We start from the raw sequence: 25,366 nt of genomic DNA on the forward strand, positions 1-25,366 counted from the left end.
TCTCCTATGTTGCACATGTCATGCACTTTAACAGAAACTGCTGAAAATCTTAGGAAAGTGCATACCTGCTGGTTGAGCAGAGGGGCTAATTACAAATGCTAGGAAGATTCTTAATGAAAACTGAAAAATTAAGCACATAGAGTCATCACTTAATAACTAATCATTAGAAGAAGAGCAATTTCGTTCTTACAGTAAAGGTGGCTATCACAAAGCTCAAGGTATTTCCCAGCACGTATTTTTTATTTCATTTCTTACATTTTTAGTTTTCATTTCTTACAAATTTAGTTTGCTATATAAATGAAAAAACTGCTTGTCAATTTCCCTACCAGTCTGTGAATTTCTAATGACCAAATACCATGTCTTTGTTTCCAGAACACATAGCACAATTTCTGGTACTTACTAGGTGCTTCAAAAATGATTGTTGAATGGATAAATGAACCGATCATTTTATTTTAAGATTGCTCTTTCTATTCCGATATATACAGACATATAAAGACCTAGATGCATAATTACAACTTCATTTTTTTCCATCAACTATTTAAATAAAAGGTCCTTGAAAGATGTCCATGTTCCTATCTGAAAATTTTAGAGCCTTCACATATTCTTAATAGATATATATTATATATAACCTTTTATTCAAATAAGTCAAATGACCTTTATCTATAAAAATCCATTTATTCTACAGTTGATAAGAATAGTCATTTAGACAAAAATGTCAACACTAAGCTCAAAGGAAACAGGAAAAGAGGCACTGATCACTTACGCTTCACAGAAAAAATATTATTCTAATTACTGCTTTGGGTTTAATAATTAACACCTCGAGTACCACATGCATTTCTCTGTGCTGCTCATTGTTTTCTATAACTATTGAAAATCTATAGCAGAGAAATCTGAGTGAGGAAAGAGAACAGATATAACAAAAATGAAAAAGAGAAAGTAAAATAGAAACCAAACACTTCTATTATAATGATTTACTAAAATATTATTACTTCTATTATGACAGTAATTTCTCAAAAAGTAAAAGTAGGGCTTCCCTGGTGGCGCAGTGGTTGAGAGTCCGCCTGCCGATGCAGGGGACGCGGGTTCGTGCCCCAGTCTGGGAAGATCCCACATGCCGTGGAGCAGCTAGGCCCGTGAGCCATGGCTGCTGAGCCTGCGCGTCCGGAGCCTGTGCTCCGCAACGGGAGAGGCCACAACAGTGAGAGGCCCGCGTACCGCAAAAAAAAAAAAAAAAAAAGTAAAAGTATTTCATATAGCCATATCACTGTGTAATGACATGATCAGAAAATTTAATAAAAACAAACAAAAAGTAAAAAAGGATTGAGTATGACCTGTCAAACTGAAAAATATCATGTAAAAAGAAACTTTTTTTTACATTCCTAGTAAATATTAGAATTAAGTCATCCAATAAAACTTACTAGAACCTGAAAAATATTTAACAAGATTTACCTTTAGGCTCTGCTACTCTGATGAAGAGAGACTCAGCATGCCAGCCCACCAAGCCATAGGGCGAGTCATTGGGCAGAGTGGTTATCACAGACTTGTTTCTTTTCTGATCAATAGTAGCACCTTTTGATGGGTCCTCAACCCCTTCTGTGATAATACGGATGAGTGTTACAGTCACAGTCTCTGACAACTCTGGTAGGTCATCAGCAAGAACAGTCAGAGTAATTGTAGACAGGGCCTGGCCTTCAGAAAATGAAATCTAAAATTTTAAAGAAAGAAGATTTTATTTATATTCTACTTATCACTGTGCAGTAAGAATATCAAAAGGTTAGATTATCTTTTAATATCGACCATATCTTAAATAATGAGATATTTAAGCAACATAATATGATCCTACAAATCAATCAAATGCCTTTCACATGAGAAGTAGAAGATTGTTAGGAAAAAGAAAAAGTAAACCACTACTAAAACTTAGCTAATAAAACATGTAGCCAAACTGTCCTATCCTGAAACCTACCTTCTTAATAAAATATTGAGTACATACTCTTTCTGGAAATTTAAGTCCTGGATACCATATATAAAAATCTAAAAACATAAAAGAAGGTGGCATATAGTTTAAACATTTTTCTCTACAAAACTTTTGCTAGGAGTGCTACTTCCCTCACCTAAACTCTGAATAGATGTATTATTTAACAATGAATCAATCAAAATAGAAATATAGAGAGAAAGATAGGCAGAGATACAAATCAGAGTCTCTCTCTCCTCCTGGGTCTCCATTGTCTGAAGAGTCAAACCTAAATTTGCTAAAAGCATCTGAAGTCCTTTATGATAGGGCTTCTGTCTGCTTCTTGAATGTCATTTCCCTTTTTTCCCCATTTCAGACTTCATTCTCCAGTAATAGGGATACATACTATTTACAACAATTCAAACTAGCATTACAGGCCTATTTTGCTGACACTCATCTCTCTACCTAGAGAAGGCACTTCAGGATATAAACTCAAGAGCTTTATTAATAAAATCAGGAGTCAGAAAACTACTGCCCTTTGGTCAAACCCATTTTTTATAAATTAAGCTTTATTGGAAAACAGAAAAGGTCATTTGATAACATACTGTCTATTGCTGCCCTTGTGCTACAAGAGCAAAGCTGATAGCTGGGAAAGAGAACATATAGCCCTCAATGTCTAAAATATTTACTATCTGGCCCTTTACAGAACTTACTGACCTTTGGATAAGATAATTCTCTTCCAAAATACAGTCCAGGGCTTCCCTGGTGGCACAGTGGTTAAGAATCTGCCTGCCAGGGCTTCCCTGGTGGTGCAGTGGTTGAGAGTCTGCCTGACGATGCAAGTTACACGGGTTCGTGCCCCAGTCCGGGAAGATCCCACATGCCGCAGAGCGGCTGGGCCCGTGAGCCATGGCCGCTGAGCCTGTGCGTCCGGAGCCTGTGCTCCACAACGGAAGAGGCCACAACAGTGAGAGGCCCGTGAACCACCCCCCCACCAAAAAAAAAAAAAAAGAATCTGCCTGCCAATGCAGGGGACACGGGTTCGAGCCCTGGTCTGGGAAGATCCCACATGCCACGGAGCAACTAAGCCCATGTGCCGTAACTACTGAGCCTGTGCTCTAGAGCCCGTGAGCCACAACTACTGAGCCTGTGCACCACAACTACTGAAGCCCACGCACCTAAAGCCCATGCTCCGCAACAAGAGGAGCCACCACAATGAGAAGCCCGCGCACCGCAACGAAGAGTAGCCCCTGCTCGCCACAACTAGAGAAAGCCCGTGCACAGCAACAAAGACCCAACACAGCCAAAAATAAATAAAATAAAATACATAAATTTTTAAAAAATACAGTCCATACCTAAGATACTATTGTGTATTTAAATTAGAAATAATTTTAATCATGCTTATATAAGAAATATTAATTGGGGAAGCATATTATAATTCAGAACACACAGAACCTGAGAGATACAACTTACAGTTTTGGTAGCTTGAATAAAGTAAATATTCACTGCAATAAAATTTGCCATAATATTCTTCACCCCAGGTTATGCCTCAACCAAAAGGTGACCAGAGGTCAAGGACAGCTAAAACAGGATGCAACATTATACCCCCTCACCCCAACTGGAAACAACTCCAAAGGACAAGCTCAGCTCCAAAACTCCCTCATAAACTCAACCTCAGGGATAACTGTCTGTGGATCAGCTTCTCCCTCTGCACATGACTGCCTTCCTCACTTCCTTATACGTGCTCTTCCCAATGAACTTTTGGCCCACAACTCTCAATCTCAGAGTCTATTTATAGGAAACTCAACCTACATCACTCAGCAGCTCTGGTCTACTTTTCCATACTTCCAGTTATTTCACTGGACTTGTTTCCTATTTACTGCTTCTATTCTACCCAAATCTCGAAACCACATTTCCAGCCCCAGCTGGATTAGTTTTATCTTTCTGACAGTGTAATACATCCATAATTTGGCCAACCAGTGTATTGAATCTCAAAAGGGATGATCTTTTTACAGATAATTTTGGTATTATAGGGAAAAAAGAAGAATCACAACAATAAAACTAACCTTAACTTGTATCCCTCTCTATGGTGATTAGGAGGAATCCAATGCTGACATGGTCAAACTCAAACACTTCACCCACAAGACAGGGTTTGGTCCCATGCATCAATAGTAACCATAATTTAAAAGTGACTCTCCTATAATTTTGTAAATTACATACCACTCCTGAGGTAGGAAATATATCACTAATACTTCTGTCAGCTTCCCACACTACAGTTATACGACCATATGTTCCTTTTAAGCGTTCAACGTTCAAGGTTACTAGGCTATCTTGCTCCATTTCCTCCACCTGTTTATATAATGAATTCTGAAAAATACACAGGAAGTCATAAGGGGTTATTTGAAATCATCTAAGCAGACTTTTAGGTCATGCTATTATGCATTTGCAAACTTCACAGTACTAAGCAACATGACATATTATGTAAAAAACAATATTTAAAAAACAGTAATATAGGATGACCATGATTTTACTTTAAAACATGCATGTCTGAATAAGTAAAAGACTAAGTTAAAGTAGATGAAAAGGTTAATTTTTATAGGATTTTTTCCAGGTTCTATATTTTTCAAATTTTCTTCAATAAACATTATTTTTATACTCAGAAAGCATACATATTTTTAAAAAGAGTATACATAGCATGTAAATAGCTTATACAACAGAAGTGTCATAGAGAGAGTCAGGAGAACAGAGAAATCTTCTTCCTCCCCTATGTTAAGCTCTGGTAATCCCTCTAGGTCTTTGTTTCCTGTTTGTAAAATAAGTGTTTGGTCTATGTGGTCCCCAAGGACCCATCCAAATGTAATGACATCATGAGTAGCAGTGAGCTCTTTCTGATCATTTACAAAAGTCTCTTATCCTTAAATTCATATCCTCTGAAACGTTTCTATAGGCTGTGATGTTTCCATGGATGATGTTTCATTCTTAGCTCATGGTCTTTACAACTGTTTTTCCTGCCAGAACGATCCTTTTCCCTCATGTTAGAATCCCTTACTCTCTTCTTCTTCTCACCTATACTTCTGAGCCTCTTTCCTTTGTTCCAAACTGATTTCTGCCTCTGTGTGACTATAAGTCTTTGCTCAAGGCCTGCGACTTCTCTTGCCAGCCATTTAATGGACGCTTCCTCAAAATCAATACTCCAAAAAATCTCTTCTTACAATAACCTTTGTTTCTCCATAGGCAATACAGCAAGAACACAGAGTATAAAGATTTTTTTAAATCTTTCCAGTAAGATTGTTCTCGTCTTTTTACTTACTTTTACTTAATCTAAAAAAAAGACTCCCCCATTAATTTCTTAAATGAAATTAAGAGATTTCATTTAAGCTTATGTAAGCTTCCAGTTAGAATGCTAACTTGAGTAGATATCCAATCCTATAGCATTTTACACAGCATTTTAACACATTGTTACAGATGTTACATAGTAGTAAAATCTTGCTCAAGGCAATCACACATTCCTACAGAAAATGCTTTGATTTTAAAATATGCATATAATTTGTTCACAAAAGACAATGCCTTTAAAAAAAGAAAGAAAGAAAATGCTTTTTAAAAAGAGAAGTCTCTCTCAGGCTTCATGCCATCTGTTAACAAGGATTAGTAAAATGAGGATTAATACAGCCAGAAAATATTCAAGAAATTCTCAACATCTACTAAGTCTCATCTTGGAACCAGGCTGTCCAGACACGAGAGGCCTGTACTGAGGAATTTTCCTGAACGGATTGAAGAAACCTAGGATACATCTATTGGCAAGGATCAGACCACGGTGACTTCGTGTCTCTAGAACAATTGTGAAACAGGCTTCATAAAGCACGATCTATGCTTAAATAGTTGAGGAACAGAATGTACTCCCCATCTGCAGCACAGCTTCCGGTGAGAAGATGAAGCTGAGCTGCAGAGCATTTGGGTTCTGCCCCAGGAGCCCCAGCTCTGCCCTCCATAGTTGTATGAGATCCTGAGAAGGCCCCGTGAGTCTTCTGTTTCCTCCCCTGCATAATGACAGGCTCACAGGAAGCACCTACAGAGTGCCAGGCACTTGCCTGGTTCGGGGAAAGCTGCAAGGAAAGCAGTATGCCAGCTCTCATACTCTTTAATTCTAGTAAAAAGAAACTGGCAATAGATAAATCAGGCCATTGTAAGTGCCATAAGGAAGATTAAGGTGTAATAAAGAATGATGGTGGGAGTCACAATTTTCAGCAAGAAAAGGCCCTTCTGTAAGATGGCATTTCAGCAGAGAGAAAACAAAGTGAGGAAACAAGTCATGTGAATACCTGGTGGGGAAAGGAGTTGTCTTCTTTCTTTCTAACCCTACCCGCGCAGCTCACATCTTAGAGCTACTCTGTCCTACACAGCAGCTCCTGGCCACATGTGGCTACTGAGCACTTGAAATGTGACTAGTCTTTACGTGTAAAAATGCATACTGGATTTGAAGACAAAATATGGGAAAAAAAGGATGTGAAATATTTCATAAGTAATTTTACGTTGATTACATGTTGAAACAGTAATATTTCAAATACATTGGGTTAAATGAAATATAACATGAAAACTGACTTCACCTGTTTCTTTTTACTTTTTTAATGGGGCTTCTAGAAAATTCCGAATTACCCAGGGGCTCATACTATATTTCTATTGGGCAGAGGTGCCTCAGAGGAAGCTGACCTGCCTTTGGCTCCAGAGATGGGACAGAGCGGGTAACAGGGTGACCCTACGATCCTTGCAAGGAATTGACTCAGGGTATTAGTAAGTCCAATCTTATCCCCCCAAACTGCTCCTCTTACAGTGGTTGTGACGTGGTGAAAGGCACATTCCTGCTCCCCATAGCTCTATCATTTGCTGCTGAATTACTGCAATAGCCTCCTAGTCTGTATCTGTCCTTGCCCACTTACAATCTAGTCTCAATTCTATGAAGAGAATGTCCTTTAAAAGTGCAAGTTGGATCAAATTTCTCTTTTACCCCAATCCTCCAAAAGCTCCCAGTTTCCCTCAGAGGCCAAATTCATGAAAACACTAAGGGGCTCATGCAGGCAAGAGTTAAGGTAGCAGGCCTGACCGCTATCCTTCAAAAGGCCTACAGGGTTCCTTCTTGGATGATGTCTGGGAACCTGGATATCGGGAGGGTTCTCACCATCCACAGAACTGATAACCAGCTTCTTGTGCCTGAACTGTTTGTACACACAATGTGGTTGATACTGAACACTCCTTTTCCTGCTGGGACTCTGGAATTTTGTTCTATGCCAGGTTCCAGGGTGCCTGTGTGATCAGCCCCCAGTTAAAACCTTGAGCACTGAGTCTCTAATAAAGCTTCCCTGGTCAGCAACACTCACAAGCGTTATCACAACTCAACTTGACGCTGGGGGAATTTAAGTGTGTCCTGTGTGACTCCACTGGGAGAGAAGGCACCTGGTTTCCTCTGGAGTTCACCCATGAGCCTTTTCCCTTGGCTGATTTTGCTTTGTAACCTTTCACTCCAATAAATCAGACACATGAGAAAGACTAAATGCTGATCCTGTGAGTCCTCCTAGCAAGTCGTCACAACTGTGGGTGCTGGTGGGGACCCCGACATGGGGCCCTGGCCCTTCATCTCCCCTAGTAACTGGCTTCAGCCACAGTGGCCTTCTCGCTGCACCAGAGGAGCAAGGCTTCACGTCCAGGCCTCTGCCCTTGCTGATGGGTGCCCTTGCCTTGAATGTTCTCCCCCGAGATATGCACAAAACTCCCTCCCTCATCTCCTCCAGGTCTTTGCCCTATGTCACTTGCTCAGTGCAGCCCTCCCTGATTTTTTTGATTTCCCAGCACACAACCTCCACCTCCTCCCTCACTCACCATCCGCCTTCCCTGTCTAATGTTTCTCCATGGCACTTATTAACATCAGCTATGGTACAGATGTTTCTTTTGTCTTCGCTTATTGTCTGTCTCCCCTTGTCCTCTCTAGAATTTAAGGACCAGGAGGATGGAGATTTTTACTGTTTTATTTTCTAACATATCTCTAGTATCTGAAACAGCATCTGGTACTTGGAAGATGTTTATTAAATACCTGCTACATGAATGAATAAATGACTGAGTAAGTGGGCTTGTTACCCAGTTCTGGCCAATGAAACATAAGAAGAGGCTTTTGGGAAACTTCTTCCTTACACAGAGAGCCACATAAAGCATCTCTCTCTGTGCAATGGACATGAACAAGAAAGCAGTAGCCCTAATGATAGCATCAGCTTTCAATCAACAAAACGAAAGGTTAGCTTTTTGCTGGCAAAATAGATGAAAAGAATCTGAGCCATAGTGACACAGCAGAGTATCCAGTCAACCCCAAACCCACCTTCTCTGTGGACACGCCCTAGGTGTTTTAAGTCAGTTTCACTTCAGTTTTCCTTATCTGCAGAATATTTCAGAGAAAAACACAAGATACCTGCAGCTGTAACTCTAACTAAGAAATCGTGATACATTTTGCAAATAGGACTAAATGATGCAATATGAAGGTTGTCCTTTTGCTCATTGGTAAAGGAATATGAAGTCTGGGTATGGAAGTCAAACTGGAATAACTGGATAGCTCTCTTTCCTCAGGAGAAAGCATCTCCATGTGTACGATGCACATACAGTTACAAACATCTTTCTCTCTCTTTCTCTTAATACACAGAAGTAACAAAGGCATAAAAGGACAGTAATATATTTGTAGGTGATGTGCGTGACAAGACACAGTGTATAGTGTGTATTTGGAATCTGCTTTACCACTACCCTCTGGAAACAAGGGTAAGAGCAGAGCCAAACTCCTGGACCAAGGCCAACTGGTAACATTTCAAATTCAATCTTAGGAAAGGAATCAGTACCAAAAACAAGTTTAAGACAAGTTGACTCAACGGTCCATTGTGCAAGTCTGTAAATTTCAATCATCAGTAGAATTCACCTTATAATGCAGAGTTGGGGATGAAGCAGGGAAAGGAAAAGAAGAGAGGCTTAAGACACTCAAAGTATGACTCACTGAGTGCTGACAGTAGCTAATAAATAAATACAATGAATAAATCATTTGACGTCAAAGTGTGGAATCTTTACCTGAGCAAATCCAACAACTCCATAGGCATCATCATTAGACAGAATAGTTATTTTTACATAACCATTAATACCAATCTCTGCTCCTCCTTTGGGATTTTTAAGCTGAACTCTGAAGTATTCTTCTTCCTCTGGAACTGTATCATCAAGGATATTTACCGCTATTATAGCTTCTTTATCTCCAGGCTCAAATATCAATTCACCTGAACTAGCATAAGAAGTATATATAAAATAAGTCAACTACAACAAATTAAAGATATATAAATGGTAGATTAATCATAAAATTCTCATAATACTGATTACTATTAAAAGTTTGCAGAAATCACATTTCATAAGTAAAATTTTAATCCAAAATATTCATATACCACTAATTAACTTGGTAGAATAGATATTAGAAATATGGATAATAACCAAACTTCTGGCTTATTAATAGTTCTTATATTTTGTATATTCTTCCATCACTAGATAAAGACTCAGAAGTTAGGTACCATATAAAATTATGGTGAGACAAAGACATTCAGCATAAAATGTTGAACCTACCTAGGAATGAAGTCAGACTGGCTCGAGACATAGGCCAGTTCATATGTGTGTGAGTGGATGGCTCCCGCAAGAGCAATTAAATGCTTGCTTGAATTAAGGGACTTTACTGTAACAGAGGCTGCATCATGAGCAGATGGTGCTTCCAGAATAAAAGAGAATTGATTCAGCTCTGAATTCCAGCAGTAAAGAGCAGACACAGCTTGGCCAACAAGAAGTATGTGGACTAGAGGAAGGAAAGAAAAGGCATCGAGAATGAAAAGTGAATGTCACCTCACCAGCTCCCCACAGCAAAACCCTCCCACCTCTCAAAGTTCCTTTTTTTTTTTTTTTTTTGTGGTATGTGGGCCTCTCACTGTTGTGGCCTCTCCCATTGCGGAGCACAGGCTCCAGACACGCAGGCTCAACGGCCATGGCTCACGGGCCCAACCACTCCGCGGCATGTGGGATCTTCCCAGACCGGGGCACGAACCCGTGTCCCCTGCATCGGCAGGCGGACTCTCAACCACTGCGCCACCAGGGAAGCCCTCAAAGTTCCATTTTGATTGCTGCAGTAACTAACTATGATTCAATTTCTGAAATAACTAGATATAAATAATAATTTTTAAATACTGTGGAAGGTACAAGTCAGCCTGACAGTGTACCCACAATCCACTTAATAAAAAAAAAAAAAAATCACTGGATGATAAAACCCAAATGAATTTTGAACTCTTTTGTATTCATCTTAATATTTATTTATTGGATAGCATGGTAGGATATTTTTAAAGTAAAAAAGACTCATAATCCCACCACTAAATGTTTCATTTTTATATTTTCCTTTCCAGTCACCATTCATATGAATTCATAATCGACACAGTCTAAATACAAAACATCTTAATTAAAAAGCTTATGCTATATTTATAGTATACATTTTATACATATATATAGCTTTAAATTTTTCTATACAGCATTCAGATTTATAATTTTAATATACAGATACTAATCTACAGAGTTTATCTTTAAAATATAATTATTCTCCTACATTGGATGTTTATTGTTGTATTCTATTTAACTTGTGAATATTAATTAGAGACAGCATTCATCATTTTATTTATTTCCACCTGATAAATTCTTAAAGGTGTCCAAAGGATATTAACAAATTTATGATCTTAGAGTATATTCTGCCAATGCTTTCTGAAATGTTAGTAGGAAAGCATGCTCTTAATAGTTCAAAGCAATGGCATATATTTATATCTGCAGAAATTAGGAGGGGAAGGGGGCTTACTACTCTGTGTATTACCATTAAGCAATCTTCAGACTTAAAACTGGGAAGAAAAGTAGGAAATCATGGAGAAACGTACAAATTCCAGTACTTGGAAAAACACATTGGAATCTGAAGGTATCAAATAAGTTTTACTGGGCATTAAAATAACATGTAGAACCAGAAACCATGAGTCTCTTTTAAAATTTTAGCCAATAGTTTGAAATGGAAAATCCCATATCCTTACTCTTAAATATCAAAAACTATTGATAATGTTTATTTATGGTAAGTAATTTAAGTACTCTTTCAGTTTAGTAAATATTACATAATAAAGATCAAAAAAGATTGTTATTAATAAACTTTCATTTTAAAACTGATCAAACATTTTTCATAAAGTTTTATAAAGTTATATACATTCAGTAAAGAGCAAATTCCTCAGATGAATCACATCTCTCAAGTTTAAGTGATTCTATAGTCTAACCAAAATCATAAACTAAAGTGTTCTGAACATCACTGATTATTTATCTTAACCCTTAGAGATATACCCTATTCAATTCCTCGCAATCTGATTAGAATGACAAGGCAGCAAATAGATAATCAGACATTCAGAGCAGGTCATGTAGGGGCTCAAATCTACATATATGTATGCAGAGAGTACTTTCTCAGAAAACAGACATTCATATTTGTTCAAGATAATATTAGACAGAGAATTTATAAAGGGTGGGGGAAACTCCCTAAATCTCTATCTACTCTGGGGAACAGGATTTTTAACTAGTACTGATTACAGAATTCTCTTCCATACAGCAAAACTATTTAAAAAAAAAAAAAAAGAAAAGAAAAAATATCCCAAAGGAAGGAAACTGGATAATATTATTTAAAAAGTGAGTGTAGACAAAGAAAAGTTCCATGACTAAATGCAAGAGCAAGCATTCCTAACATTTAGAGATCTGGGAATATAAAAGGAACCAGTAAGAGACAGAGCAGCCAGAGAGGGCTGCATGAGAAACAGTGTCCTCAGGAGAGTGCTGAGCTCCAGAGCACTGAGATGAAGGGAAGATTCTGACAAACGTTTGAGATACAATACACAGGGCATTACGGAAGGGGAGTTGGGGGAGGTGCGAGTTGAGCATCTGGTCTGGAAATTAGTGCTCATATGGTCTAGAGCATGCATAGACCACATGGGGAAGAGAGTCTCTTTATCCCCAGGGGGCCTGGTCTTCTTAGGATGATTAAACAGGGATGAAGACAGTGATGAATTAATACAAATAATCTCCAAAGGCCATGATTTCCAAAGGTAATGGTTTTGATGAAACTGAGTGCTCAGGGACTAGGGAGGGAGGAGTGGATTTTTCCAGCAGCATACAGAGCTTTGAGGATTAAATGAGATAAAGTAAAGGACTAGAATAGGACCTTGGACATAATAAACATTCTGCATGTGTTAGCTATAGATTTCCATCTTTCCTGACTCCTTTATCATATATTCTCTTTAAAAAGTGGAATTCAGCAAAACTTGGTTCAAGGCCCCCTTCTCTCATACATACTTCACAGTCTCTTTCTAGACAATTTCACCTCTGTGTGTAATAAAATGACCCTCTGAACGTATAAAATGTGTAGCTGCGGTCTAGGTTTCTCTTCTAAGCTCCAACCAGTAACACTTATTGGTATCTAAATATCAAGACTCAAAGGCATTTCAAATTATCCCAACAAAACTCATTATCTCTGCCCCCAAAAGCCTGGTTTCCTCCCCGTGATCACCATAATAGTTAAGGGACTACCACTCATCCATTAGTTGCAGAAATTAGGGCTCATCCTTGATATTCACTCTTACCTACCCCCATATGCAATTTATCATCAACTCCCAGGATTTTACTTGAGAGACAGCTTCTGAATTAATCTACTTCTCTGATTTTGCACCTGTTATCACCTACCACTTTCCAAGCTCCAGCATTCAAGATCTTCAGTCTGAATTGTGATAAGAGCCTCCAGCTTGTCTACAGACATTTTCTCTTACCAGCCTCTAAGCTTTTCTCCCATTGGCAGTCAACGTTCCATTTTTAAAACACACACACACACACATATTTGAACACTCACTCACTCTCACACACAGTATCTGTCTCTGTGTCTGTCTCCCTCTCTCTTTCTCTCTCTGAACCCTTCTTTTTCGTCTCCTCATTATGTTCTCATAAAAGGCACCCTAATACTTACAGGATAAAGACAATAGCCCTTTAAGTCCCTATCTAGCCTATCTGATTACATCTTCAGTTATACCCTGGACCACTCTCCCCTCACTGCCACACTGGCCTCTTCCTGGTCCTCTGCCACACTCTGACCTCTTTACCCTTGCTGCTCCTTTTGCCTAGAGGCTGCCTCATGCTCACATCTCTGCCTCATTAACTCCTACTCATCCTATAGTTCACAATTAAATGTTTCTTCCTTAAGAAAGCTTTCTGGGCATCCCTCAGACCAGGTCATTCATCTCCTCTCCATTTCGTGTTATGCAAGTACTTTATTCTTTCATAGCAGTTATCTGTTTGTACCTAAAAACTTACTTGTGTGATTATATATAATGGCCTTCTTCCCTATTAGATGTTAAACTTCTTCAGGGCAAGGACTATACCTGATTTTGCTTACCCTTGTTTCCTTGGGGTCTACCACTGTGCTGGACACATAACTGGCACTAAGAAAGATCTATTAAATAATGAAGGAGAAAAGGGAGAAGGGGAAGCTAGGTTTATATGTCTTCGCAGTCTCTGTCATATTCATTATTCCTCTGCCATTTAAAGAATTCAGTCACTACCCAATAATCTCTGTCAAGCCATTAACCAGAATAAATATGTAAGCCTCACAGTCATGGCTCTAATCTAATACATTTAATAAAATATTTGACACATTCAAAATAAAGTCCTTGAATGTTATTTAATGCATAATTTCAGCTTTCAGGGGATCTATAATAAGCCATTCTAAATAATTACCTATAATCTTTTCATACTTCTATATCCTCAAGTCACAGAAACAAAAGAAATAAAGGGAACAAGCCTTTGGCAGAATTTTTCACAAATTCTTTTAGAAAGAGTGCCTATTCTATTTTTTTAAGCCTTTAAAGAGAATTCTATAACTTCAATTAATGGCCCATTCAGGCAGCACTCTTCATCCTTAAAAACATTCATTAAGCAACTATTTTGAATCATAATAAGTGACTCGAGTAGATGTAGTTAGTCCACTTGAAAACTTGAGGTATAAGGAAAGCAAAAATGATAAAGGCTCAAAATTAAAGGACAAGTAAACAAAAACTAAACAAATACATGATGAAGGATACATAATTTATTCAGTAAATCAATTGTTGAGTGAATGATAAGAAAGTCACAGAGTTGGAAATCACAGGGTAACATCACAGATTTATATGGCCTGTCAGAGGCTGACGATGTAAAGGGAAGTTATTTAAGAAGAGGATGAGCAGAGCAGAGACAGATACAGGACTGTCAGCAGAGTAAACCTAGGGTGTAGGCTGGAAAATGATGTAAGAGTCCAGAGCGAGGGGAGCACGTGGCATGGACATCTGGGAGGACACAGGGCTAAGGAGGGGGGACTAGAACACATGGAAGCAAAGTACAATGAGATAAACAATCTACTATGAAAAATGAGGTAAATAACCTCTGAGTCCTGGTCAGCAGTTGAGATGACTGAAGGTGACAGTGCCTAAAGTTTATAACACCTGACAGAGAAAGCAGCAGTGTGGCACCTAAGAGAAAAACCCAAGAATAGATTCCTGTATTTGTGAGAAATCCTCTACTCTTCTCAACAGAATTTCCTCTGTAGATTTTTAACTTTTGTGAATTGAACTACCCCCATGCATTAATATGTCCTCTTGCTAATGTCCTCCTGATTTCAGTCCCTCACCTCTAACCACACACAAAGCCTTCTCCATTACTCTTGCCCGGACAGCTGCACACTGCACCCAGCATGTTCTACAAACTGAAGCTAGGTGGAGTTGAAAAACATGCCTTGGATCATCACCTGCCTTTGAAATGCCTTCAAGGATTTCTCTACCTCAGTAATGCTCAGAGTGAGTCCAAGGACCCTTAAGAGTCCTTGAGACCCTCCAAGAGGTTCTGTGAGGTCAAAACTATTTCCCTAATAATACTAAGATGCTGTTTGTCTACTTCACTCTCATTCTCTCATGAGTGCACAGTGGGATCTTCCAGAGGCCAGATGACTGATATTATTGAAAAAGGCTGAATTACAGATGCAAACATGAGAATCTAACTATTAAACCAGACATTAAAGAGATCTGCAAAAACAAAAAAGCAATGAAAACCCTTCTTACAAAAGGTTTTGTTTTTAAAATTACAACGTATGGGGGCTTCCCTGGTGGCACAGTGGTTAGGAATGCCTGCCAATGCAGGGAACACGGGGTCGAGCCCTAATCCGGGAAGATCCCACATGCCGTGGAACTACTAAGCCCGTGCGCCACAACTACTGAGCCTGCGCTCTAGAGCCCACAAGCCACAACTACTGAAGCCCGCACGCCTGGAGCCCGTGCCCCACAACAAGAGAAGCCACCGCAATGAGAAGCCTGCGCATCGCAACAAAGAGAAGCCCCCACTCACCGCAACTAGAGAAAGCCCGTGCACAGCAACAAAGACCCAACGCAACCAAAAATAAATAAATAAAATTAAAAAAAAAAAATCCCCTTACCTATTCCTGAGGCTGGTGTGAAGGAGTGGATCTTATTAACAGTAGCAAAATCCAGGGATTGAAAATATCTGAAAGAAGACTGTCCTCCCTCCCAGATGAAAATTTCAACTGAATTCTGATCTCCTACAATAACAGAATAAAAGGCAAATCTGAAGGCAAAAGTTACAGAAAAAAATGACAAAATTACACAATAAAACTATAATAAAAATATTAAACTTAATTAAAGAAACAAATTTAGGACATTTCTCAGAATTCATTCAATTAAACAAAAATACAATTTAGTAGGAAACACTTTAAAAGTCTTCTTGCATTTACCACATGAAGTATATATTGATACATGGTTTAGCCATTAATCATGATCTGATATCAAAAAAAGGAATAGTAACAAATGTTTTATGTTTCAGGAATGTTGCAATTTTACCTATGAAAGTCCTACTAAGCAGAAAAAAAGCATATTTCTTTTCAGAGAACATTTTTAAATGGCCTTATCGGGAGTTGTTTGGCACTATTTATTACCACTGCAAATTATCCATGGCATCCCAATTATAGCCATATAAAAAGTTACCTGTTTGTACCTGGGGTGTAAAATCTTCATAATTCTTTCTACTTTACCCACCCATCCCCAATTTTATTTTAATATCTTTAAAGTAGTGGTTTAGAACACCCACAGGTTATGGACAGAACACTTAAAATGTTTTTCTTTTTTCCCAAAATCCATCTGTTAGCTGAAAATCAATACTTAGATCCATCAAGAAACATACTATGGATTAGCTAAAAAATTATTACAAGAGCATTTTCATATGAACATAAAATGATGGAAGATCATTTCAATAACAACTATGTATGCACTGCAAACACTTTAGTCTTACCTGGAAAGACAGTTTTGGCAAAAATTAAGTAAATATCATCGCCTGAAGTCAAGGCTTCAACTTGTGTTGTTCCACTGATGGGAACTTCTTGAAAGTTAATAAACTCATTTCCAGACCACCTGAGTAAAAGGGAGTTTGACCTGGCATTAGCTTGGGAAATGGCTAAGAACATAGCACCTCCTCTGGTGAATGAGGCCATGCTCAGCACACCTCGGACCGGGAGTGTCTGATGCAACACAAAGCTTCCTCCGTTCCATCTGAAGACCTGCAGGGAGTGTTCAGACACAAAACACTCATGACTAGGAATTCAGCACTTGTGAGAATTTAGCCAATATCACATGTTTACTCTCCTAGACCCCTTAATTTAGTTAGGAAGATACTTTCATAAATGAGAAAATATCAAAACTGATCCTCTCTCATTGCTCTCTCCCTCTTTTTATCTGTGTGTGTATGTGTGTGTGCCTGAGTACACACACACAGAATGAAAGAGAAGTTATTTGAAAATAAATCAATTTCAAATATACATCTGGGCAGGGGTGGGTGACAGCAAGAGAAGGGGAAGCCAAAAATAGGAGAAAATTTATTTAAATATGAAAAATTCAGAGCGAGATAAGAAACTTTCTAATGCAGTATTATCATTACCCACTGCTCAAGCAATAGAATATAAAGAAAAACACCTAAATTTTTTAGTCCTGAAGGTGGCACTGCATACAAGGTTTCAGGTGAGTGTTCATGTATTTTAAACTGAAAGAAAACCCTGAATCTACATGATTTCTTATGCCATCCAGTCAGTTTCACAAAGGATTATATTTATTCAGTAAAAACTGGGAATCTTATATAAGCCAAACATTATGTAAGAAGTTAGGAACAGAATCACTTCTTCCTTTATGGATCTTATTAACTACTAGGGAAAGGCAAACAATAAATACACCAATCATTAAATAAATGTATGACTACTAAACTGAGACAAGTACTCAACAATTAGGAAGGTATGATAGAGAATTATGAATGTCCTAGGAAATAAAATTAGAAAGAATGACATGATAAAGTTTCTAAGGCAGAAAAAGTTTGTCATAACCTGAATGAAGACTGGTGCAGCTGGAATGCAGTTGACAGCAGTGGGGGAATGAAGATAATACTGGAGAGGTACCTTTTGTTAAGGTGCCCATATAATTTAACACAGGGATGCTTTAGAGAGTGAAAGAGACAATCTTAATCATTGTAGGACAACAGGCACAACCCAGCACTGCGCTGGGCAAATAAGAACATATGGTTATCCTATTTACAGTCCATATTAAATAATTTAGAAGTTATTCCAAACATAATTGGAAATCATTGAATAATTTCAAAATGAGGAGCAACATGAATTAATATTTTTAAAAGACTACTCCAGCTACTTGAAACATGGATCTGAGGAGATCAGAGAAGTTTGGAGACCAGCTAGGAGACCATTCTACTAGCACGGTGAGAAGTGATGGGGACCTGGATTAGGGAAGAAGAAGCAGGGATGGAAAGAAACATCTGTACTCAAAATAGTATCAGGAGATATACTCAAAAACACTTAATAATAAGTTAGATGGGAATGAATAATCAGCAGAAATCAAGAAAGATATCGACTTCCCTAGTGGCGCAGTGGTTAAGAATCCGCCTGCCAATACAGGGGACACGGGTTCGATCCCTAGTCTGGGAAGATCCCACATGCCGCGGAGCAACTAAGCCCATGCGCCGCAACTACTGAGCCTGTGCCCTAGAGCCCGTGAGCCACGACTACTGAGTGCGCACGCTGCAACTACTGAAGCCTGCACGCCCATAGCCCATGCTCCACGACAAGAGAAACCACTGCAATGAGAAGCCCGTGCACCGCAACGAAGAGTAACCCCGGCTCACCTCAACTAGAGAAAGCCCACACGCAGCAACAAAGACCCAACGCAGCCAAAGATAAATAAATAAATATTTTTTAAAAAAGATACAACCCAGGACTCTATCTTGAGCAACTGCATTTATGAGGTTACTATTTCCCGAGATGAAAGCAAACACTTGAAACAAGTTTCACAGAGAAAATCTACAGTTTAGTTTGAGATATGTTAAATCTTAGATACCTAGAATATATTTAAGTGTACATGCCAACAGGCAGTTAGACACGAAATCTAGAATACACAGGAAAGGCTACTGATAAATTTGGAAGACAGCCTATAGTTGATATTTAAAGCGGTAGGACTGATAAAAGTACTCAGAGTGAGTGAAGAGAAAGAAAAAAGAAATGTGAACCAAAACTGAACCTGAAAAACATCAAGATATCTAAGTTCAGAAAAGGGAGAAGGAAGTGGCATTGGAGACTGAGAAGGAGACACAGAAAGAAAGAATGAAAATCTGTGTGGTAGTTCAAAAATCAAGAGAAGAGACGGTTTAAATTTGAGGATGAGGTGACTGTCAAGTGCAGACGGGAAGCAATGCAAAATAATGACAGAAAAAAACACCCACTGTATTTGCAACCCAGCTGTCACTGGTGACCATGAAGAAGTTTGCAAAGCAAGTAGATAATTCTTTCAAGGTATCAATATAGAGGGGGGAAAAGAAATGAAGCAGGAAGAAAAGGGGGATAAGATCAGAAGAGAAATCACTTTTTAAGCTTGGAAATCCTGAATTTATGCTGACTATAATAATCCTACAGAGAGAGACAGATGCTAGTTATGCTGGCACTAGAGGGAATAACTGGCCCTTATGAATGCAAGAGGGGACCCTATGTAAGGCGCCTGTCTTTTATAGAAGAAACACTTCTGCCATTGTAACAGGAGGCAGGAATAAGACTGGTTTTCAAGACAGTTTCTGAATTTGGTGTTGGGAAGATGAGTAATCTCCTTTCTGGTAGCTTTCATTTCAACAAAGTCATGAGCTGAAAGTGAAGAGATGAGAAGCAGGTATGGGAATCTGAGGAGTGACGAAAATTATCAAATAAATATTATTAAGACACTGTGATATAGTTTACTAGAGAAATACGGGATTTCTGGAGTGACGTGTGTCCATCTGGCAATGTTAATCATGAATTTTTAGTGATACCATCTACCAGTTGTGTGATTTTTCTCCATGTTTTCCAATGCAATTAAATTCTAATTAAATGTTCATGCTTATTATTATACTTGCTCTGGTTCTTGAAGACAATATAATATTCAAAACTCTATCATTTAAAAATTAACTATGACTAATCAATATCTATATTCTTTTTACTACTTTACCATAATCAAATTATGGTTTTCTTTTATACTAAACCTACAGACTACATCTTTGATGTGTTTCAATTATGGTATTAAAAAAATTCACTTTAAAAGAATCAAACCTGAGTTAATTCAGAATCATCACTTTGACTTGCAACAATTACATAATCTTGACTGTCTGAAGTAAAATATCTTACTTGAGAACTTTCTGAAATAGTGATTGTTTGTACCTGCAAGGAAGACAGAACAGTGAGAATAAAAATTTAAAGGAAAATTTAACTAAGAAAAGCTCTGAATTACAGTAATAGTCTGAGTAAATATTTGAAGTTCAAAACTTGAAAAATCATTCTGATCCCTAGGTATGCATATCCAGATGTCATTTCAAGAAAGACCAAAATATCCCTGGATTAAGACACCTTGCTAAAATGTGTATCAATTTGCCAAAAACCCCTTATCACATTAACATAGAACATACACTATCTTCTATTTAGCTCAATCTCATGAATCTGATTTTTCTTTTAAATAAAGCAATCTACAAAAAAAGTGAAGTGTTTTTTTACCAGGAATAATTTGAATCCAGATGTGAATGTATACACACTGTTAACAGAAGGCTTTTCTTCATTTCTTTCTTCATGAGTAATCACAAAGTAGGGGGAAAGACCCATATTAAAGGCCTCACAAGTTGTAGGATTTTCTATATGTAAATCCTAGGAAACAAGGAATAACAGTAATTCACAGAGCATCCAAAATCTATATGTACATTATAGTTTGTGTACCATAAAATAAGTGATGTTTACCTCAAGTGGAACAAAAATCCCTTGCCATCGGTAAACAGTAGAAGACAATTTTCTTAACATTATACCATATACTGAATCTTCCAAAGTAAAGAAACACCAGCCAGAAGCCGATGCATCCAAAAAACTTTGAAATATAGAAAACTTAACATCCATTCCCCCTGAAAAACATAAATCGTGATTTGCTTGGGTAAAATCCTCTCCAAACTTTATCTATTCTGTTTATTGTTTAAATAGTCAAACTAGTGAGTTTGTTACTAGAAGTGAAAATGCTTCCATGGTAAGTGTATGTGTATGAGAAAGACAGAGAAGAGACAAACTAGAGAACTTCAAAATAGATAGTAACTAAAAACAGCAATACCCAAAGACAAGAAAAATTGTTAATACTGTTCTCTAAACCCACAAAGACTTTTCCAGGGTATATTTATAAATAAATACTGAATTTATACTTTAAAAGGAAATATGTTCAGTATGATTTTTATCAGCTTTCATAAAGATGATGAAAATATAACAGAGAAATTTAGAAATAATAAACACCTTTTATGGAAACATGCTAAATGATAGGTTTTTAAAACTTACACTATTAATTTGAAACTAACCCGATCCAATGATTTCCAACTTTACATGTTGTACATTTTAAGAATGCCAAAACAGATTCACCTACTACAAGTAGCTATCAAGTTTTATCAGCCTGCTATAACAGGTACATGTCCTAAAATTCTGTGCTACAATTAAACAAAGACAGAAACAAAATATTCCTGCCTAATGAAGAATACCTTTAAAACACCTTGTGTGTTCTATTATCATGACAGTTTCCCATAGAAAGTTAGTTCTTTTTAAACTTTAGTTAATGGTGTGAACACGATGCACCAAGAACAAATGTCAAAGTTGAAACCTAGGCTCCTTGTAAATTATTGATCATTTTTAGATGACCAGTTGATGAAGTCATAATGTCAGTGCCTTTTATGTACTATCCATTGGTGATATCCTTTCCTAGAAATCCAATATTTTAGATTCCTGCCTTGCCACCTTTTAAAGGCACACTACAGCTTTTGCCTTAAGAGTCTGAATGTTTTGCACTGAAGTCGATCACATGGTCAAATCCTCCCCTACCGTAATTCCGGAAGATGGTGAATGAAGAATAAACAATGCCTGCTGACATTTCAGAACCTCCAACACATACTCCCACAAGCACTTCCACAAAACACATGCAGAGCCCAAACTATAATGAGATAACTCTGAATTAGAAACCATAATCTTTCTTTTTTGGATCCCATCTCTTCCTGGCTTCCAGGCCATTGCCCCACTACTAATTATCCCTTCTTTTCTAAATACTCAGTCCTTCTCTACTTACCAGGCCTTTTCCATCAGCATTTACACATGCTTAGGTGTCTTCAAACTAAACAAATAAACAAAAACCCTGACTCCTACACTCCATCACTACTCTTACTAGATCCTACCCTTCTCAGCCAAACTTCTTGAACTAGTTGTACATATTTGAGGCCTGCATTCTCTCACTTCCACTCAAAATGTTATTCAGTCCACATCCCTCTATACAAATAGCTCTTGTGATTTTATGTCTTCTATATTGCTAATGACAATGAGTTTTTTTTCAATTCTCATCTTAGTGGACTTCTCACCAGCAATTGACAAGATTTACCACTCCTTTCTTCTTAAAATGCTCTTTCACTGCTGCCTGCAATCCTGCATTCCCCTGGGTTTCTCACCAGGTCTCTGAAGTCCCCTTCTCCTCTCCCTAGTCATTCAATTTGACTCAGTCTGAGTCCTCTTCTCTATCTTCGTCCTCGCTTTCCAGGTTTTTCCATCAACTTCCATGACTTTAAAAACAGCTAAAGGTTCCCAAATTTGTCTCTCCAGCAGAGATCTTCTTTTGAGTCTAGAGAAATGTCTTCTAAAAAGTTAACTCAAATTCAAATATTTTACTCCCCTCACCAAAGTAACACCTTGTTTCCATTAGGCACTCCCTTTCTTACTGAACGGCATGAATCTCCATCCAGCTGCACAAACTAGAAACCTAAGAGTCATCTCAGGTACCTTTTTCACATCCAGTCCATCACCCAGTCCAAGCTACCATCATCTGTTGCCTCTTTGTTTGTCTCCCTTCATCCTCTAATTTCTCCTGTGCCAATCCATTCTTTACCTGGCACCAAGAATGATACCTTCAGAGTGCAAATGTGATCAGACCACCCCACATCTATACATGGGAACCCTCCCTCATGCCTAGACCACTCAGAGACTTTCCATAACCCTAAGATAAAGACTAATGTATGTGATATATTCTTCCAAGTTCTTGAATGATCTAGTCTTATCTAGCTCTCCAAACTCAGCACTCCCCCTTATTTCTAAACCCAGTGCCCACTCTTCAGATCTTCACTTATACGCTCTAGACTTCTGCCTTGATAGCTTCCCGCTTTCTCTTCTATGTTCCTCCAACTCAAGTCTTTGCATAATCCCTACTCATCATTAAGTCTTAGTTCAAACAATGATTCCCCTCGGAAGCATTCCCTTATGTTCTCACAACACTTAGTACTTCACCTTTAAAACATTTATTATAGCTCAAACTACACATTGATTTTTACTTATTTATTTCTGTCTCCCCCTAAATTCTAAGTTCCGTGAGTTCAGTACCATGCCTGTCACAGGATAGGCACTCAATAAGTATCTGTGAATGCAGTAAAAGAATTAGATATCTGTTCTCCATTTTCAACAGATCTGTAAGATACCATTCATGGGGGAAAATGTAAATCTTATACATACAATCTTTCTTGGTTATAGAATTTTGTTTTTATAAGAAACTAAACGTACTCATGCCAAAGGCTGTTTCAGAAACTGTCTCCCATTCCACACTCACAGCTAAATCAATGCCATTAGTACGTGACACATTTAAATATACAGTCCTGTTGGCTTCTTCAGTGTCTATAGAGGTGGCTCTAAAAGAAACAAACAGTTGCAGAAAACAGAAAAAGCATGTAATTTCTACAGGTTAAATATCTGTATCACATTGCTAGTATATATTTAATACACTTAAATTTATGCAAGTCAAGGTGACATCCATCCACAAATTTTATACAGGAGGAAGGCTAGACTCTAGAGCTCAAAAATATTCATTTATGAAGACATTTAAAAAGCACTATTATCTGATACTATGATAGTAAGAAAATACTGAGGGTCAGTAACTTCAGTAACTTCACACTACATATTCTAAAATAAATAAAGCTTTGTCATTCTTAAGTTTCTTCTCACATAAACTAAAAACATTTTACAAAGAAAAAATGAATCGGGAAATTCTTGACATATTAATAAAACTAGATCTATTAGAATATTTCTAAGATATAAAAAAAACAAATATTTGTCAGTTTCCAGAGGGAATTTTTAAACTACAATCATGTTAATATATGTTTGAAGAGTCATTTATTTGGTTTGAGCAGCTAAATATAAGTTAAACTATTTCTTGCTTTTTATTATTACTGAAAACACAAAATAGTGCTTTTACCTGAAAGTGTGGATTCTGAGAAAATAAGAATTCTAATGACACCATTGTACAGCACATGATTAGGTTTTTGATGCTCCCTGTTATGAGAGGGCATATGGCCTCTCTCGATCTATCTGCTAGAGCTCATTTTAAAAGTCCCCATTATGAGAGTCAGAGATCAATTTTCTTCTGCATTTTCTTTACATCTAAAGTTATTTTCTACTTAGCTTCAGAAGTGACAATTTCCTTACAAATAAATTATACCTATTTGCAACTGCAGAGATACTGAATAGCCCCAAAGGGGCCTGGTTTTGCAAAACTGTTATCAGGGTTTGAACACGGGCCCCTAGTCTAGCACCTCCAGTCGGATTAAACAAGGTACAGACAAAATGCTCATCCATCTCTGGTTCCGTGTCCAATATGGCTGATATGTGTAGGGCCTGAAAACACAATCAAAAGATAAAGTTACTAGAATTCAGCAACACACATACAGAGTAATTTGCTAAACTTTTATGACAACAAAATAGTATTTTTGGAAAACAGTACCTCTTTTTTATTTTAATACTGATCCTCATAAAGTAATAGCTACAACTGTTTCAAGTTACAACTTTCAAGTTTATCAACACTGTGACACAGTCTAACTGAAATGTCTAAAAATAAAATTTATGGCATTTGAAAACATCACTGAGATTAAAAAATTAAATTTAGATCTTCATTTTTGCTACTTCTTTATCCTGCCCTGGCTATGTAACTGCATTAAGTCTCTTCCTAGCCTAGAATTCACTCTTAAAAAGCAGTTATAGCCACAGCAGGCACAAATCAGAAACAACCCACATGTTTATCAACAGAAGAATGGATAAACAAACAGTGGTCTATTCAATGAAATGCTACTGAGCAATAAAAAAAGAACCAACTACTCATGTGTGCAACCAAAAATGATGTTGACCAAAAGAAGTCAGACACAAAAAGAATACATACTGTATGGTTCTATTTATAAGAAGTTCAAGAATTAGCAAATGAGTCTTCAGTGACAGGAACCAGAAAGCACTTTCCTCTCGGGAGGGTAAGGGACAAGAAGGAAACTTCTGTGTGATGGTTTGTTTAATGTTTAATATACTAATCCAAGTGGTTGTTACACTGGTGTATACATATCTTTAAAGTCACTGAGCCATACGCTTAAGATTTTTATATTTTACTGTTTATACCTCAGAATAAAAACATGTGGAGAAAAAGATAATTATGTGGGTGAGAGAAAAATCGATTTAATCCAATTTGCTCTAAAATTTAATTTGCCTAATGAACCGAAAGGTCTTTAAACACAGTTTGAAAAAGAGTCTTTTAAGAAAAAAAACACAATAGAAATATAATAAATTTAAAATATACAAAAAATTAAATGAAATAAAATTTAAAACTTTTTAAAAAGGCATGTGAATGTAAAAAAATAGCAAATTCATAAAATACTTCAAATTTGAATTCTTTTTATCTA

The 25,366-nt window shown here is 37.5% G+C and overlaps 1 protein-coding gene across 1 annotated transcript in view; it reads right to left on the reverse strand.

Annotated features, from left to right (window-relative positions):
* Positions 1–25,366, reverse strand: part of ADGRV1 (adhesion G protein-coupled receptor V1) — a gene marked incomplete at both ends in the record, with an annotated part of 526,225 nt that overhangs the window by 387,167 nt on the left and 113,692 nt on the right. Inside the window, 11 exons of the mRNA XM_079702360.1 lie at positions 1,450–1,705; positions 4,172–4,318; positions 9,044–9,248; positions 9,581–9,803; positions 15,513–15,635; positions 16,382–16,646; positions 19,716–19,823; positions 20,154–20,300; positions 20,391–20,548; positions 23,214–23,338; positions 24,145–24,320. Coding sequence (XP_079558486.1) covers positions 1,450–1,705; positions 4,172–4,318; positions 9,044–9,248; positions 9,581–9,803; positions 15,513–15,635; positions 16,382–16,646; positions 19,716–19,823; positions 20,154–20,300; positions 20,391–20,548; positions 23,214–23,338; positions 24,145–24,320 — 1,933 coding nt within the window. The remainder of the gene's footprint in view (positions 1–1,449; positions 1,706–4,171; positions 4,319–9,043; positions 9,249–9,580; positions 9,804–15,512; positions 15,636–16,381; positions 16,647–19,715; positions 19,824–20,153; positions 20,301–20,390; positions 20,549–23,213; positions 23,339–24,144; positions 24,321–25,366) is intronic.

The sequence above is a fragment of the Hyperoodon ampullatus genome (genome assembly GCF_949752795.1).
Source record: "Hyperoodon ampullatus genome assembly, chromosome: 4".
NCBI classification, from domain to species: Eukaryota; Metazoa; Chordata; class Mammalia; order Artiodactyla; family Ziphiidae; genus Hyperoodon; species Hyperoodon ampullatus.